General features: G+C 43.0%; 3 protein-coding genes across 15 annotated transcripts in view; 2 read left to right on the top strand and 1 right to left on the bottom strand.

Moving 5' to 3' along the window:
• Positions 1 to 5491, bottom strand: part of LOC125769740 (homeobox protein B-H2) — a 20306-nt gene extending 14815 nt beyond the window's left edge. Inside the window, exons 1-3 of one of the 12 annotated variants that reach the window (XM_049438549.1) lie at positions 5248 to 5412; positions 3304 to 3588; positions 2946 to 3231 (exon numbers count right to left, since the gene is read on the bottom strand). The gene's annotated coding sequence lies outside the window, so the exon portion shown is untranslated. The other 11 variants (XM_049438550.1, XM_049438560.1, XM_049438552.1 and 8 more) reach the window with 11 other exon arrangements.
• A 1847-nt stretch (positions 5492 to 7338) lies between these two features.
• Positions 7339 to 9460, top strand: LOC125769744 (guanine deaminase). Its single transcript, XM_049438565.1, has 5 exons — positions 7339 to 7787; positions 7863 to 8111; positions 8184 to 8338; positions 8402 to 9051; positions 9132 to 9460. Exons 1-5 carry the CDS (start codon positions 7692 to 7694, stop codon positions 9359 to 9361), a joined length of 1380 nt encoding a protein of 459 aa, XP_049294522.1. The 5' UTR covers positions 7339 to 7691; the 3' UTR covers positions 9362 to 9460.
• A 533-nt stretch (positions 9461 to 9993) lies between these two features.
• Positions 9994 to 12863, top strand: LOC125771262 (adenosine deaminase 2-like). 2 transcript variants are annotated; one of them, XM_049441685.1, is made up of 5 exons: positions 9994 to 11055; positions 11159 to 11641; positions 11702 to 11847; positions 11902 to 12259; positions 12325 to 12863. In XM_049441685.1, the coding sequence occupies exons 1-5, from the start codon at positions 10616 to 10618 to the stop codon at positions 12431 to 12433; spliced, it is 1536 nt and encodes a 511-aa protein (XP_049297642.1). In that variant the 5' UTR covers positions 9994 to 10615; the 3' UTR covers positions 12434 to 12863. The 2 variants fall into 2 exon arrangements, with proteins under 2 accessions (XP_049297642.1, XP_049297640.1); XM_049441683.1 differs by having other exon boundaries at positions 11702 to 12259.
• Positions 12864 to 12903: the final 40 nt, after the last annotated feature.

Raw genomic sequence — 12903 nt, forward strand, 5'->3', positions numbered from 1 at the left:
ACATCAAACTATTTACAGCTGAATATTATTACAGCAGCAAAATGAAAAAAAAAAAATTAAAATACCACTTCGAATGCACTTTCGCGTCACACAGCAGCAGCAGCAGCATACGTTTCGCATCAATTTATCAATCCACGTTTCTGACGTTTTTGCGCTCGGCTCATCATCGCCGGAATGCTATTAAAGTGCGGCGCAGGTTTCCACTTGCTGTCACCGACATGTCTGTCTCTTCTTCGCATACGCAAGGGGTGGTACAAAAGGACGAAATAATTGAGTAATGCTCACACAACAGTGCGGCATCCTCCGCCAAAAACTCTTCTCTCTCCCGCCCCCCCCCCCCCCCCCCCCTTTGCGTTACGTTGCAAACAAACATATTGCCCTCGTGTACTTTATGCACATGATGCACATGCAATTACATTCGCATTACGCCTGTAAGGGTGACCCGTAAGCATAAGAAGGGCACAATGAAACCGTTCTTCTCGGCATAAGTGGTTTTTCGTCCCTTTTCCTCCCTTTGCACCCTAAACCCCTAACGTGATGGTTCACATATCAAATCATTCCATCCCGGAACAGCATCCCGTTTTTCCCATCAAGCGGCCGCTCTTTCACAGACAACGTTAGCAGTTGTCTCTCTGTTTCTAGCGCATATGTTTGTTTCCTTTCCTATCTTTCTATCAAAGCAACCGAAGAAGAGCGAAACGCGCAAAACGAGCGAAACGAGCCCGCACACACACAGTCGCGGATCTTCATCGTCGTTGGTAAAATTGTAGATTTATCATTTAAGTGGTGTCTTGTTTTGCTCTCGCACCACCAGTTCGCCGAATTACCCATCCCATTAAAAGATGTATGCCTTCCACCGATTCTCCCGCTGCTGGTTGCTGATCACGATGATGATGATGATGATGATGATGAAGGTTGGCATGGCTACCTACTGTGCTGAGAGTTTGAGGTGAATAAGTGTCTCGTTTTTTTTTGCAATTGCCGTAGTTATACCTACTAGTTTTGTTTTATTCTCGTTTTTTTGAAGAAGGAGAAACACACGTATGTATATTTTTGCATCCATGAACCATTTTTTCCCCTCGCTTCATTCTGTCTCGTCTATGCAATGCTTCTTAGCCGCCCAATCGGTTGCAGTCGCTCGTGCAGTGCAGTCTATTTAACTGTAATTAACATTTGCCTTCGCATCATGACTTTTTCGCATCAACATTCAATTTTCTGTGACGGGTTTTTATGCTCTTTTCCTCTGCTTCACGTGTTTCAATCTCGCCTGTTTCGCTGAAGATTCTTTTTCGTTCCGTTCGGTGTCAATCTGTGCGCCACACCACTGGCACAGTAGAACAAATATCCGGGATAAAATTATTTTTGTGTCTATTTGCACTTAATATGGAACAATATCGGGGAGCCCGATGGTGTATGTGATAAATGGCGCCGGTCCACACAGCAGGACCGGGTTCAAATCCCATCCGGACCGTTCCCCCGTAGCAAGGACTTGAGTATCCGGCTACGTGGTAAAATAAGTCTAGTAAGCCAGAAATGGTCGGCGTGACCTTACAGGTCGTTAAAGCCAAGAAGAGAGAGAGAGAGAGACTATAACTTGTAATTATATAGACGGTGTACGGTGTTTTACGGTGAAAAAATTTGGCATGGCTTTAAAGTTCCATTTTTGCTCACCAGCATTTGACTTATTTTACATTGAAGCCTTTTAACTTCTTACTGGCCTTTGCGATAATTAAAACAAAAATACCATTAAAAACTACAATTAATAATCTTTCCAAAACAGTTAATCAAAACAAAAATATCTGTAAAACTCAATAAGTTGCAGCATTTTAAAACTGAGACAAAATGTATGTGTTTTTTGCGCTTTTTTCATGTTTAACTTTGAACATTTTTAGATAAAAATCCTCTTTTAATAGCAAATTGAGATTTTGGTTTTTTCTTAGTTTGAAGCTAAAGATTGAGCAAAAAATTCAAAATCAACGAAAACTCCAAGTTGGATTTTCGACTTTTCGCCCGGCAAATGCCCAACGTGCAGTGTGCTGAAAGGGCTATGGTGGATGCACTTGCTATCCCTCGAATGATGCAGCGCAGGGGTTTCGAAACGCAAAACTTACAGTGAGTTTGGCGAGTGCAGAACGCGCAGATTGCATTTGATGCAATTTGCAAACTCGTCTCTGTGTCTCTCGTTCTCCCAACACTCCCAACATAACGGTGATGGAGTGTAATATGGTGGCCAGCATCTTGTCTTTCCATCATTCGCACACGGTTCGCACTGGTGACTCGCATTTGATTAGGGCAAAGTGAAATCTACCAGCACATGCGACCATCTAACGATTTTCCACATCGTGCAAGCAGTATATACCGCCAACGTCACCATCGTGATCATCCATGATGATCGCCATCGTCTTTGTGAATGGTTGTCATTTATTTTATTAGCCAAACCGCCGTCAACACAAGTTGCCACAAGTTGACCGCGCAGGAAAGCGATGAACACAGCTTAAGCCATGGGGGAAAAGATATAAGGGCAGTTTCGAATCACTGTACCCAGATTAAAATCCCCTGTTGCGAAAAACGAAACTTTTCATTATTATTAGTTTGATCGTTTCTTAAAAAGAGTTGTTTTTTTTTTTGTTAGAACGAACGATGACACGCACCGAGTTTATGTTCTCCCGGGGCACTTGAGACAAACGTGAGCTTCTGCTGCATGGGTGCGCACTCTCGATAGTCCTTTTTAGAAGCTGGCTCAATTTTAATAGCCCATCACACACGTCAATTAAAATATGACACCTGATCAACCCCCCGAGTGGAGGGTGGGGAGACACAGGTGCTGTGATAAGATGGCGGACGCGATGGACGATTTTGCGAGAGTCGTGCGAAAATAAAACACTCAAGTGTGAAATGTGATGAAAATAACTTCAATTGCAAACAACCTTCATCAATGCACTTACCCGCATGTGTGAAACGTTTAATATTTTAACAACCGAACGCTAAACGCCATCTTCCATCGGCACAAACACAGACACACAAACACAAACTGATGATGATGATGATGCTCTATATATTGATGCTTTTACTTTTTCGTTTTGCGCTTACTATAAGTCACTAGAATGACATTTTTGCACGTTTTTTCTTCTTCTTCTTCTTCTTCACCGGTAACACTGCTGCACTGCGCTGCACACTTGCGTTACTTTCTTCGTGGGCAGTAGTAAAACTTTTTCCCCCGTACTTGACCGGCTATATTGATGGTTTTGCAAAACAAAAAAAAATAAATAACTATAATTGTAAGCAATAATCAATAATGCACACTTGGCACGGCGGTGGTGACGGGAGCGATTATTGGTACAGCAGCCACTTGAAAAATCAACACACCATCACACTGATTCAAATTGCTCAATAACTGTCACTCGCAGCAGGCCACTGGGCCCGGCAGACCCTGCCAAAACCCTACTACCAAACCCAATCGAGTAGGCCAGCCAAATGAAGATTGCTACGATTGCTGTCGCTCTACCACACTGCCAGCAAAATTGGTTCATTCATCTTCCGCACACACTTTTCTTCCGAAAAAAGCCAAACATCATCGCGACACACTCGCTGTATAAAGAACCGGTACAGAAGCGATGTATAATTCGTCGTATAAAGTCGCCGCACACACAAACGTACACGCGCACATACACAGCAAGCGAAGGGCAGTCCAGTAAACGCCAACTATTTCGTAGCGTGTAACGACACGCGATCAAAACGCAACAAACCCCCGGTGAGGTTTGTCAGAAGGAATTATTATTCAATTTACTCCACACATACCGCGTTGGCTCTCGTTTTGGCCGCAACTGGAGTGAACGAAACGGAATCAGTTTACCGTATAACCGTTTAGCAACGCAACACAACAGAACGGACTGCCGCCGCTCTCCGCCATTTGCAGCGCGCTCTCTGCTGCGTAGCGCGGCTAACGGGGTTTGGTGTTACTGTCGTTATTCCTAGAATAAACTCGGCCCTCCTGTGTCACGGCTGGCCCTGTGTCCTAATGTCCTATTCGGTGCGATTTGGTGGACGCGGGGCAGAACAAACCGAAGTGTATAAGGAGGCTTTTTTGAATGAGAACCATTTCCGCCCGTTTCTCTTCAATTCCCAACCCCCATGCTTTGGCTCTAGTTATGATGAAGAAACATGGCCCTATCTAATTTGATGTAATCGTTTTCTTTTCCCAAATGGTGCACACCGTGCACAATTAGAGTGAGGAATTCCTGCCGATAGTTCTGAGAAGCATTCCTACCAAATACAAATTGCCCTTGGAATGCTGAAGAGTATCCAGTACTGAACGGATTATTGGATGGACAATGAATGAATCACATTATTAACACATTTGTATGATGGGTTACTTTAAAACGTGCCTGACTTGTGGACAAACATATTCTCAGTAATCGCATATGATCTAGATCGAGAACGCACAATTATTTGGAACAGAAGCAAACACTACGCACCACAAAAAATGGAGAAATTCAAACAAAGCAACAACTGACAACGAAATGGTCGTTCGCTAGTGACCGTTTGCACACAGAGACCGACACTCGCGCGGGAAATGCGACCACAAACTGCTTCACGACTGGAGCAGATAAATACTGAAGTGTTGTTAAAAACGGAGACAAAAACTGGACCGCTCTGAATTCAATCCATCACGAAGCCCAAACGGATTTCAATAATTAGGATGACAAAAGGAAAATATGAGATGAAGCGGATGATGATGATGATGATGACAAACGCCGCGGCTTTCTCGCTTTCATGAGCGCGAGAAAGAGATGCGTTGTGTTTGGAGTAGGTTACGGAGGAAGGGTGCGAAGGAGGGGAAGGAGGGGGAAGCTGGAGCGCGGTTACTTCATTATTGCTACCCACGACGTTACCAAGTCAAAAATGGAACGAAAAGTGAGGGGCGAAGGGAGGGGGCCCGAGCAGACGAGAACCTCTTGGAAAAACGCTTAAACGGTGCTCTTAATTGAAACAAACAGTGACAAGCGCGAAACGATCCAGAGCACGGCTGAGCGCAACAGAGACGAACAACATGACGGCAATAATAACAAGCGGGGCACTAATAGCAGTAGCAGCACCAGCAACAGAGTAAGCGCGCGCCTCGCGTAACCGACACCCGAAAAACGAACCTTTTTTTGTTGTTGTTGTTCGCTTCCCTGTTTAGCTTATTTTTCCGCTCCGGCGGAAGCCCACCACCACCACCCGCACACTCGCTCGCACGTCGCGTACGTTGGGAAAATTCACCGAAATGTGCACTGAGTCTCGCACCGTACAAGCGCTGCAAGAACGGTTGCTCCCGCACTGCTCTGTGTCAATTTATCGACTATTAACACACAAAAACTCCGAATGTCAATTTACAACTGAAACCATTTGTCTGATTTGAGAAACAAACACATCAGGAAAGCAGTAAAAGATAATCGACTCCCCGCGCGCACTAATGGAGCATAGAATTACATTCATATTCATCGCACACAACACCATCATCATTCCCCGTATATTATTACTGTTGCTGGCTCCTCTCGTTGCGTCCCATCCATACGCTCATGTATTGCACGTCACAGACACTCGGCCGGCAGGAGATGCAGAGAGAGAGAGTAGGCTATGGTTGTGTGCGAGCAGTGCGCTACGCGAGAGTGTTTGCGAGATGCTCGCCGACGAGAGAGAGAACAGCAGCTCGCGAGACAGGTTGTGTCCGTTGGAGCAGGATGGCACGATGGTAGCCGTACCACACAAACAAAACCTAGGTGCCACATGTGTGGCTGTGGTAGTAGTAGTTAGTGCTTTATTGCGCTTGTTAAACGGAGTACGTTTGAATCATGATAGCGCGGAGCGGTCGTTTGCAGGCGGGTGAAGGAGGGAAATTGGAAAAACGATTCTGATTTGAATGTCCCTACTCATATGTATATAATTTTCGCTTTATTCTCTTCTACCCGTTCTTCCTGGCTTCTGTTCCCCTTCCGCCCGTTTCCCGTACCGAGCGTTGACATCGTTAAAAGGGATGCGTGCGGTTTGGGGGATGAAGCAAACAGGGGTGAACGATACAAGTGTATCATCTTCGTTATCTGCTGAGCGCGCAAGCGAGTAAGTGCGCCCCCTCGTACGCACGCTGCACCATGTGAAACACACGGCACAGCATCTGCACACACATCAAATAGAGGCAGGAAAGTAATGCGTCGCCTTGGTTTAAGCGCTCGTTCGACGCTTTAATTCGCACTTGTCTTCATCGCTCCGCTTTCGAGAAAGCATGAGAACAACCGTTCGTGCGTTGATTGATGTACTACGAACATTTTATTAGCTGCGACGATGAAAAACGATATTAGATCAACTTACCGGTTGGACAATTGGTGTTGCCACGGTACCCAGCCCACCGCACGGAGGGAGGAATCGGGAAGGTACTTTTCCTGTTTCACATTCGTTCTGGCTGTCTCGCCGAAGAATCGTTAATCGATTGAAGTTATTCGGTATATTGGATAGATAAATCGACACGTTCAATGCGCAATAAACATATAATTAGTTGTGCAAAAGTTAGTGGAATGATGTATTAAAATATTATAAATAATGAAAACAAAGTTGTTTGAATAGCACCTGAAGCACTACGTGTCTTTTATCTTTAATCTTCGTTTATCTTTATCTTTCGTCTTTAATCAGTGTTACAACACTAGCGAATGTGGTTGATTTACGATAAGCAATTAGTAGTCAGCTGTAATTATCCACCAATCATCAGCGATCGAGTTTAATACAGATATGCAATCAACGCACTTTCTCCACAATAATGCATGTAGAGCGTTTGATCGCTTAATTGAAAATATTATAATTATGATTATTATTATTTTTTGCTATTACAGATACAGCCAACCAAGCACGGTTACGAACACGTGATTTTGCTTTTTTGGTCCAAACAAACAGCCAAGTGCGTTGAGAACACTCCTCTAATAACAGAATCCGGTAATGCACGAATCAACCACGTGCTTGGCCCGATGAACAAATTTTTACCGGAACTTTTGTCTTGATGATAACCAGCCATTTGAAATCCAAAAAAAAATTACACCAAAACCTTACTAATAACGTTATTAAGGCTAACTGTCGCCTGGGAATCAAAAACCTTCCAAATGGCATCGATATTTTAAAAGATAACACAACGACTTGTATTAATTCGAACTAAGAATTATTGTGTTATTTATAATTCAGTTTACACTTTTTATGTTTTTGAAAAACTGAGTAGATAGTGAAAATAGTACACATTTCGTTTTATGGACGTCTGAACTTCGCTTAACCTGTCATTACGGCGGCGATGTTTTTTCGATGTATTGCGCCCATCTGTCAGTTGTTTGTTTATGTTCTACGCTGGTTGTCAGCGCAATCAACCCTTTTGCCTTAATAACTCGTAAATTTCGTGCCAGAATATCGCGCTTATTTCATGAAGATAAACACTCTTGTATAGTTTTGAATTTAAAATCGTTTTTTTCCTAGTCAGAGTAAAATAACCTTTTTGTTTAATGTAAAAATCAGGCGCTAAAACTTGTAAGGTTTCGGTCGTCTACATCAGGGTTGAAGCCGGTGTTATCAACAAAAAAAGTAAGCAGCTCTTTAATCAGCGTATAAAACTGTCCCTTCCGGCAATTTGGTATGCACCGCGGAACTGTACGGTAGTGTGAACACAAAGCGCAATCACCATGAAGCAGGTTTTTATCGGTCAAATAGTTCACTCCAAATCGCTGGACGAGCTGGAGATTTTTGAAGACGGATTCGTAGCTGTAAACGATGGCAAGGTAAGCAAGCTGTTGTTAGCAGTTTCGCGTATTGTCCATAAAGTTAACTGGTTTGTTTAACTAAACCCATTTCAGATCGAAGCCGTTGGCAAACACTCTCAACTGGATGGTTTACCAGCATCTCAGTACGACCGAGTCGTGTTATCACCGTCGCAATTTCTTCTTCCCGGACTCATTGATTGTCACATACACGCACCACAGGTACCTAACATTGGACTTGGGTTAGATAAGCCGTTGCTAGAGTGGCTGGAATCGTACACTTTCCCGTTGGAAGCGAACTACCGTGACGCCGAATTTGCTTCACGAGTGTACAAGTATGTGGTGGTAAGATATCGTTTGCTGAAATACAACTTGCAGTTAAAGAAATGCTTAACTATGTATCGATGCTATTCACAGAACACAACCATCAATCATGGTACGACAACTGCATGTTATTTTGCTTCCATCTTTACGGAGACGAACAAGATACTGGTTGACGAGATGTTGCGCCAAGGGCAACGAGGCTTTGTTGGAAAAGTGTCATCCAATCGCATGTGTCCGGATTTCTACGTGTAAGTGTACAACTGCTTCGCCATTGTTTAAACGTAACTGGAACAGATATTCGTTCATTTCAGGGAGTGCAATACGGAAACATCCGTAAAGGACAATGTAGATTTCATACGGTACGTAATGGAGCGCAAAAGCGATCTGGTGAGCCCTATAGTGACGCCTCGCTTTGCAATAACTTGCGACGAGGAGTTAATGCGTGAGTTGAGTACGTTGGCCAAACAGTACAGCCTCAACATCCAGACGCATGTGTCCGAAAACTTGGGAGAAATTGAAACGGTAAAGCAACAATTTCCCCGTGGTTTACACTACTCCGGAGTGTACGATGAGGTCGGTCTCCTTACGGACAGGACCGTTCTCGCCCACGGTGTCCATCTTGAGGAGGCTGAGTTGAAGGTACTCTCGGCCCGTGGCACATCCATAGCACACTGTCCGAGCTCGAACACAAACCTTGGGTCGGGATTTTGCGATGTACGGCGTTTGTTGAATGCTCGTGTTAAAGTCGGTCTCGGAACGGACGTAGCCGGTGGCAGTGAAATGAGCATACTGGCCGCTATGCGAGGCGCCCTGGGAGTTTCGCAGCATTTAAACTTTATGAAAACGCAGGACGTTAAAGGAACGGGAAAAGTGGATCGCAGTTCTGCCGACAAGGAAGACAAATACATTCCACTAACCTACAAGCAGGCCCTCTTTTTGGCTACACTGGGTGGTGCACAAGGTAAGAGTGAATTCATTTTTTTTTTCGCTGGCATAATCTATATTTATGCTTTTCTGTTGTTAATTATGTAACCTTTTCAGCATTGGCCCTGGACAAAAAGGTGGGGAATTTCGAGCAAGGTAAACAATTCGATGCTCTACTGATCGATACGGACCCACAGCCGATCGGAGGCTATAAACTACCGGAAAGCTTAACGAAGGAAAAAACCAAAGTGCAATTACTGTTAGAGCTTGTCCAAAAGTTCGTCTACGTTGGTGATGATAGAAATATTGTGCGTGTGTATGTGGCAGGAAAACAAATTAAAGCCTAAAACTGTTGCTTAAAGCATATCGAGCTTCTTCAATAAAAGGAATGCACACTGTTTTGTAAGCAAACTCATTCAAATGACAAAAAACAGAGTCTTGCAATTGATTGCGAAGAGCGTTAAGCTGTTCGATTGTTTACTCGTTATCAAATTTTGGTTTCTGCTCTACACCTAAAGGTTATCACTGTTCGATGAAATTGAATGCCTTTGTGATGCTGGCATTCATGCTTTTTTTGTATGAAACGACCATAGAGAGGACCTAAGCGAAATGGTAATTGTGGCCCAAAACTAAAGAGGGTCACACAACTTTCTTCTTCTTATACGGGATGTCTGTGAATGTTCAGTGAAACCTCTGCTTCCCTGTCCATATTCAAAGATTTATCTCTCCGCAAATTTGCATTTCGACTTCTGTAAGTCATATTGGCTATTTATTTTGGTTTGTGGTTGTTTGGGCTATTGGTGTTTTTAGAATTCTAGCTTATGTTTTCTTATGAAGTTCATGATTTGTTTAATTGTTTCACCGTCTCCATCAAGGCCTTACAAGATTTTCAAATTTGATTTCTTTGATTTTTTTTATTCTTTTTTTTACTTAAAACATTATTTGAGTGAAAAGGAACTTATTCCAACCGATTGGCATTAAAATAAATCAATTTAATTTTTTTTACAAAATTTCCCAAAAAAATCATAAGGGGTAAGCCTTATGAAATTTTCGAGTTGAAAATTTTTTTGAAATTTTTTTGTTATTTTTTATTCTTTCTTTATTTTAAAGCATTATTTGAGCGAAAAGAAACTTATTGTAACAAATTTGCATTAAAATATATCAAATTTATAAATTTTGCACTGTCGATAAACTTAAATCAATGAGGTTTATTTAGCATTGATCCACTATAACCGAACGTAGGAAAGTTATGGTCGTTATGGGCAGGTCAAGCTATGAAAATACTGATGGGGGGTGAACTGATTTGAAAAGTACTGACCGGGGCGAGGGCGTCATTTTTGGAGGCCCAATCATGCATCACTTCAATCATGCATGTTTTTTTATATGAACGCAATGTTGAATTGGCATATGCGGTCAATGAAAAATATATCACTCATCAATAATTTAGCTCTAGTCTCTATTTGTCTGGCACAAAAATGCCAATCACCTCCAATTATGGCTTATTTATTACTGTTCGGACTTCCATAGTAGTAGGTTGCTGGAAGCTTGTCCGTTGATAAAATAGAAGCCAACCGCATAAACAGTTTGGTACCGTTTCTGTGATGCACGTCGCTTTAGAAGCTGCTGTACTTATCTTGCTGTGCACAACCAGTAGTCAGGGAAGGGTTCTATCTAGAATGAAAGCGTATGAAGAACTTCGCACGGCCATCGTGGACGCTGAAGCTGGTTATGGTTTGGGTGGAAAAGTGTTTCTCAACTCGGACGAATTGCGAACTGATCGGACGCTGAGGGCGTTGAAAAGGAGCGAATTGGAAGGGCCCGATCGAGTCCAACCGGGAGCGGCAGGAATGCATTTCTTTGATGCTAAACCATTGATCGAGAATAGTACCGTATATGGCGCATTGAAGCTAATGCCCAAGGGTGCTATATTGCATCTGCACAACTCGGCAGCAGTTTCGTCTGGTTGGGTCATTAGAAATTTAACATACCGTCGGGAAGCAAGGCTATGCAATGTGGAAGGTCGTTACTACTTCACTGTCAGGTAGGTAAATATAAGCTCTCCGTGAACATTATTACAATTATCAGGGAATTAGACCGAAAAAGGATAATACAACTCATTAATGCGCACGCCTCGTGACCCTCAGAACACTTAGCATCTGTCCGGAGAATCAAACGAGACTTATTGGCGACATGAGGAAGGAACGCCAGAAGGACATAGTTGCATTTGACGAATGGCTGGAATCGTTAATCAATATGAAGTTGAAACCATCCCGAAACCGGCACGCTACTATCGATGAGCTGTGGATGGAGTTTGAGAGCTGTTTTGATGCGATAAAAGGCTTTCTTCAGTATAAACCATTCTTTGAAGCATATCACCGACAACTGCTACAGGAGTTTCACAACGACAACGTGTACTACATTGAGCTGCGAGCGTCTCTTTCGAAATTGTTTGACTCCAACGGAAAAGAGTATGGTCCACCGGAGGTGGCGTACATACTACACCAAATTGTGGAAGATTTTCGCCGACAGCATCCAACCTTTCACGGCGTTAAAATAATACTGTCCAAGCACAAGAACATGAGCAATGCTGAGCTTGAAAGTGCGCTAAAGCTGTACGAAAGCTTGAGGTTTGTATTCACTTTTCGACGAGTTGCTCAGTAGCAAAAGACTTAAGATCGTCTCTGTAGTGCCACTTTTCCAGGCTTTGTTGTCGGGTTCGATTTAGTTGGTCAAGAAGATGTGAATCGGTCTTTGAGAAGTTTTGCTTCGTCACTACTAGAACCACCAACATCATCAGGACCCCCAAACTACTTTTTCCATGCCGGAGAAATAGGTAAACGTTTTTCGAGTTCAGATTCCAACATTCTAAGTTTCGCAATAATTTCAGTTGGATATTTCTCCGAAGCCAGCGAGAACGTTATCGATGCCGTACTACTAGACACTAAACGGATCGGGCATGGTTATGCGCTGATCAAGCATCCCATTCTTTGGCACGCCGTTCGACGAAAACAAATCGCCCTTGAAGTATGTCTGATCTCCAACCAAGTGCTAGGACTGGTGCGTGATCTACGCAATCATCCGGCCAGCTTTTACGTGGCGCAAAATATACCCATCGCTATCACGAGTGATGATCCTGGCTTTTGGGATGCGATTGGTGTAACGTTTGACTACTATTATGCGTTTATGGCAATTGCACCGCAAGCGGGACTTGGTTTCCTGAAGCAGCTCGTATGGGATTCCATCAGGTAGGTATGTTGGAAGGTATCATTATGTTTTTTTTGTTTTAAATCGATCTTCATTTGATGTACAGATACAGTTCGCTTAGTGACGAAGAGCGACAAAATATCACGCAAACAATGGAGAAACAATGGGCCCTGTTTGTACGGGAAATGGCAAGAGAAAAAGGAACTGGAAACTAAACATTATGTTGTAAAAACAAACAAGTAAAGTGTAAGGATATCCCCATAGAACCGATTTGTATTTGAACCAAGCGACTACACACAATAGGACTGGTACTTAATCTCATCCGGATCGTTACAGCAATGAATAAAAAAATCAAGAAAACCGAAAAGGCAGAGGATGAATTATCAAAAAAAAGTTTAAATTTGATCCTTTCTGGTAGCAATAAAGAAAAATAATTTAAATTAAAAATAAATTCCAATTATATGTCCTACTACTCTTGCGTTACCGAGCCAGTGTGCAGAAGAAGCAATGTGTAGTTGTCTCTGTTACGCACTTTAAACATGATCAGTAGAGACACCTGTCTGGGTGTGCGTGAGCGACGTCCAAACACAGTGTGCCATGCAAACGCACCCCAAGTGATCGTTGCTATTGTTGTTGTTGTTGTTGTTGCTGTTGCCGCTGAAGCGAAGGAACGGCTAAAGAAAAA

This window comes from Anopheles funestus, chromosome 3RL (assembly GCF_943734845.2).
Source record: "Anopheles funestus chromosome 3RL, idAnoFuneDA-416_04, whole genome shotgun sequence".
NCBI classification, from domain to species: Eukaryota; Metazoa; Arthropoda; class Insecta; order Diptera; family Culicidae; genus Anopheles; species Anopheles funestus.

What these genes read in the sequence shown, in the direction of transcription:
- LOC125771262 (XM_049441683.1), top strand. Translation starts at nt 10,616, where the DNA reads ATGCACGTCGCTTTAGAAGCTGCTGTACTTATCTTGCTGTGCACAACC. An exon ending in CGTTACTACTTCACTGTCAG is followed by an intron (nt 11,056 to 11,158) that starts GTAGGTAAATAT and finishes CGTGACCCTCAG; the next exon opens with AACACTTAGCATCTGTCCGG. An exon ending in CTCGTATGGGATTCCATCAG is followed by an intron (nt 12,260 to 12,324) that starts GTAGGTATGTTG and finishes TTTGATGTACAG; the next exon opens with ATACAGTTCGCTTAGTGACG.
- LOC125769744 (XM_049438565.1), top strand. Translation starts at nt 7,692, where the DNA reads ATGAAGCAGGTTTTTATCGGTCAAATAGTTCACTCCAAATCGCTGGAC. An exon ending in ATGTGTCCGGATTTCTACGT is followed by an intron (nt 8,339 to 8,401) that starts GTAAGTGTACAA and finishes CGTTCATTTCAG; the next exon opens with GGAGTGCAATACGGAAACAT. An exon ending in TACACTGGGTGGTGCACAAG is followed by an intron (nt 9,052 to 9,131) that starts GTAAGAGTGAAT and finishes TAACCTTTTCAG; the next exon opens with CATTGGCCCTGGACAAAAAG.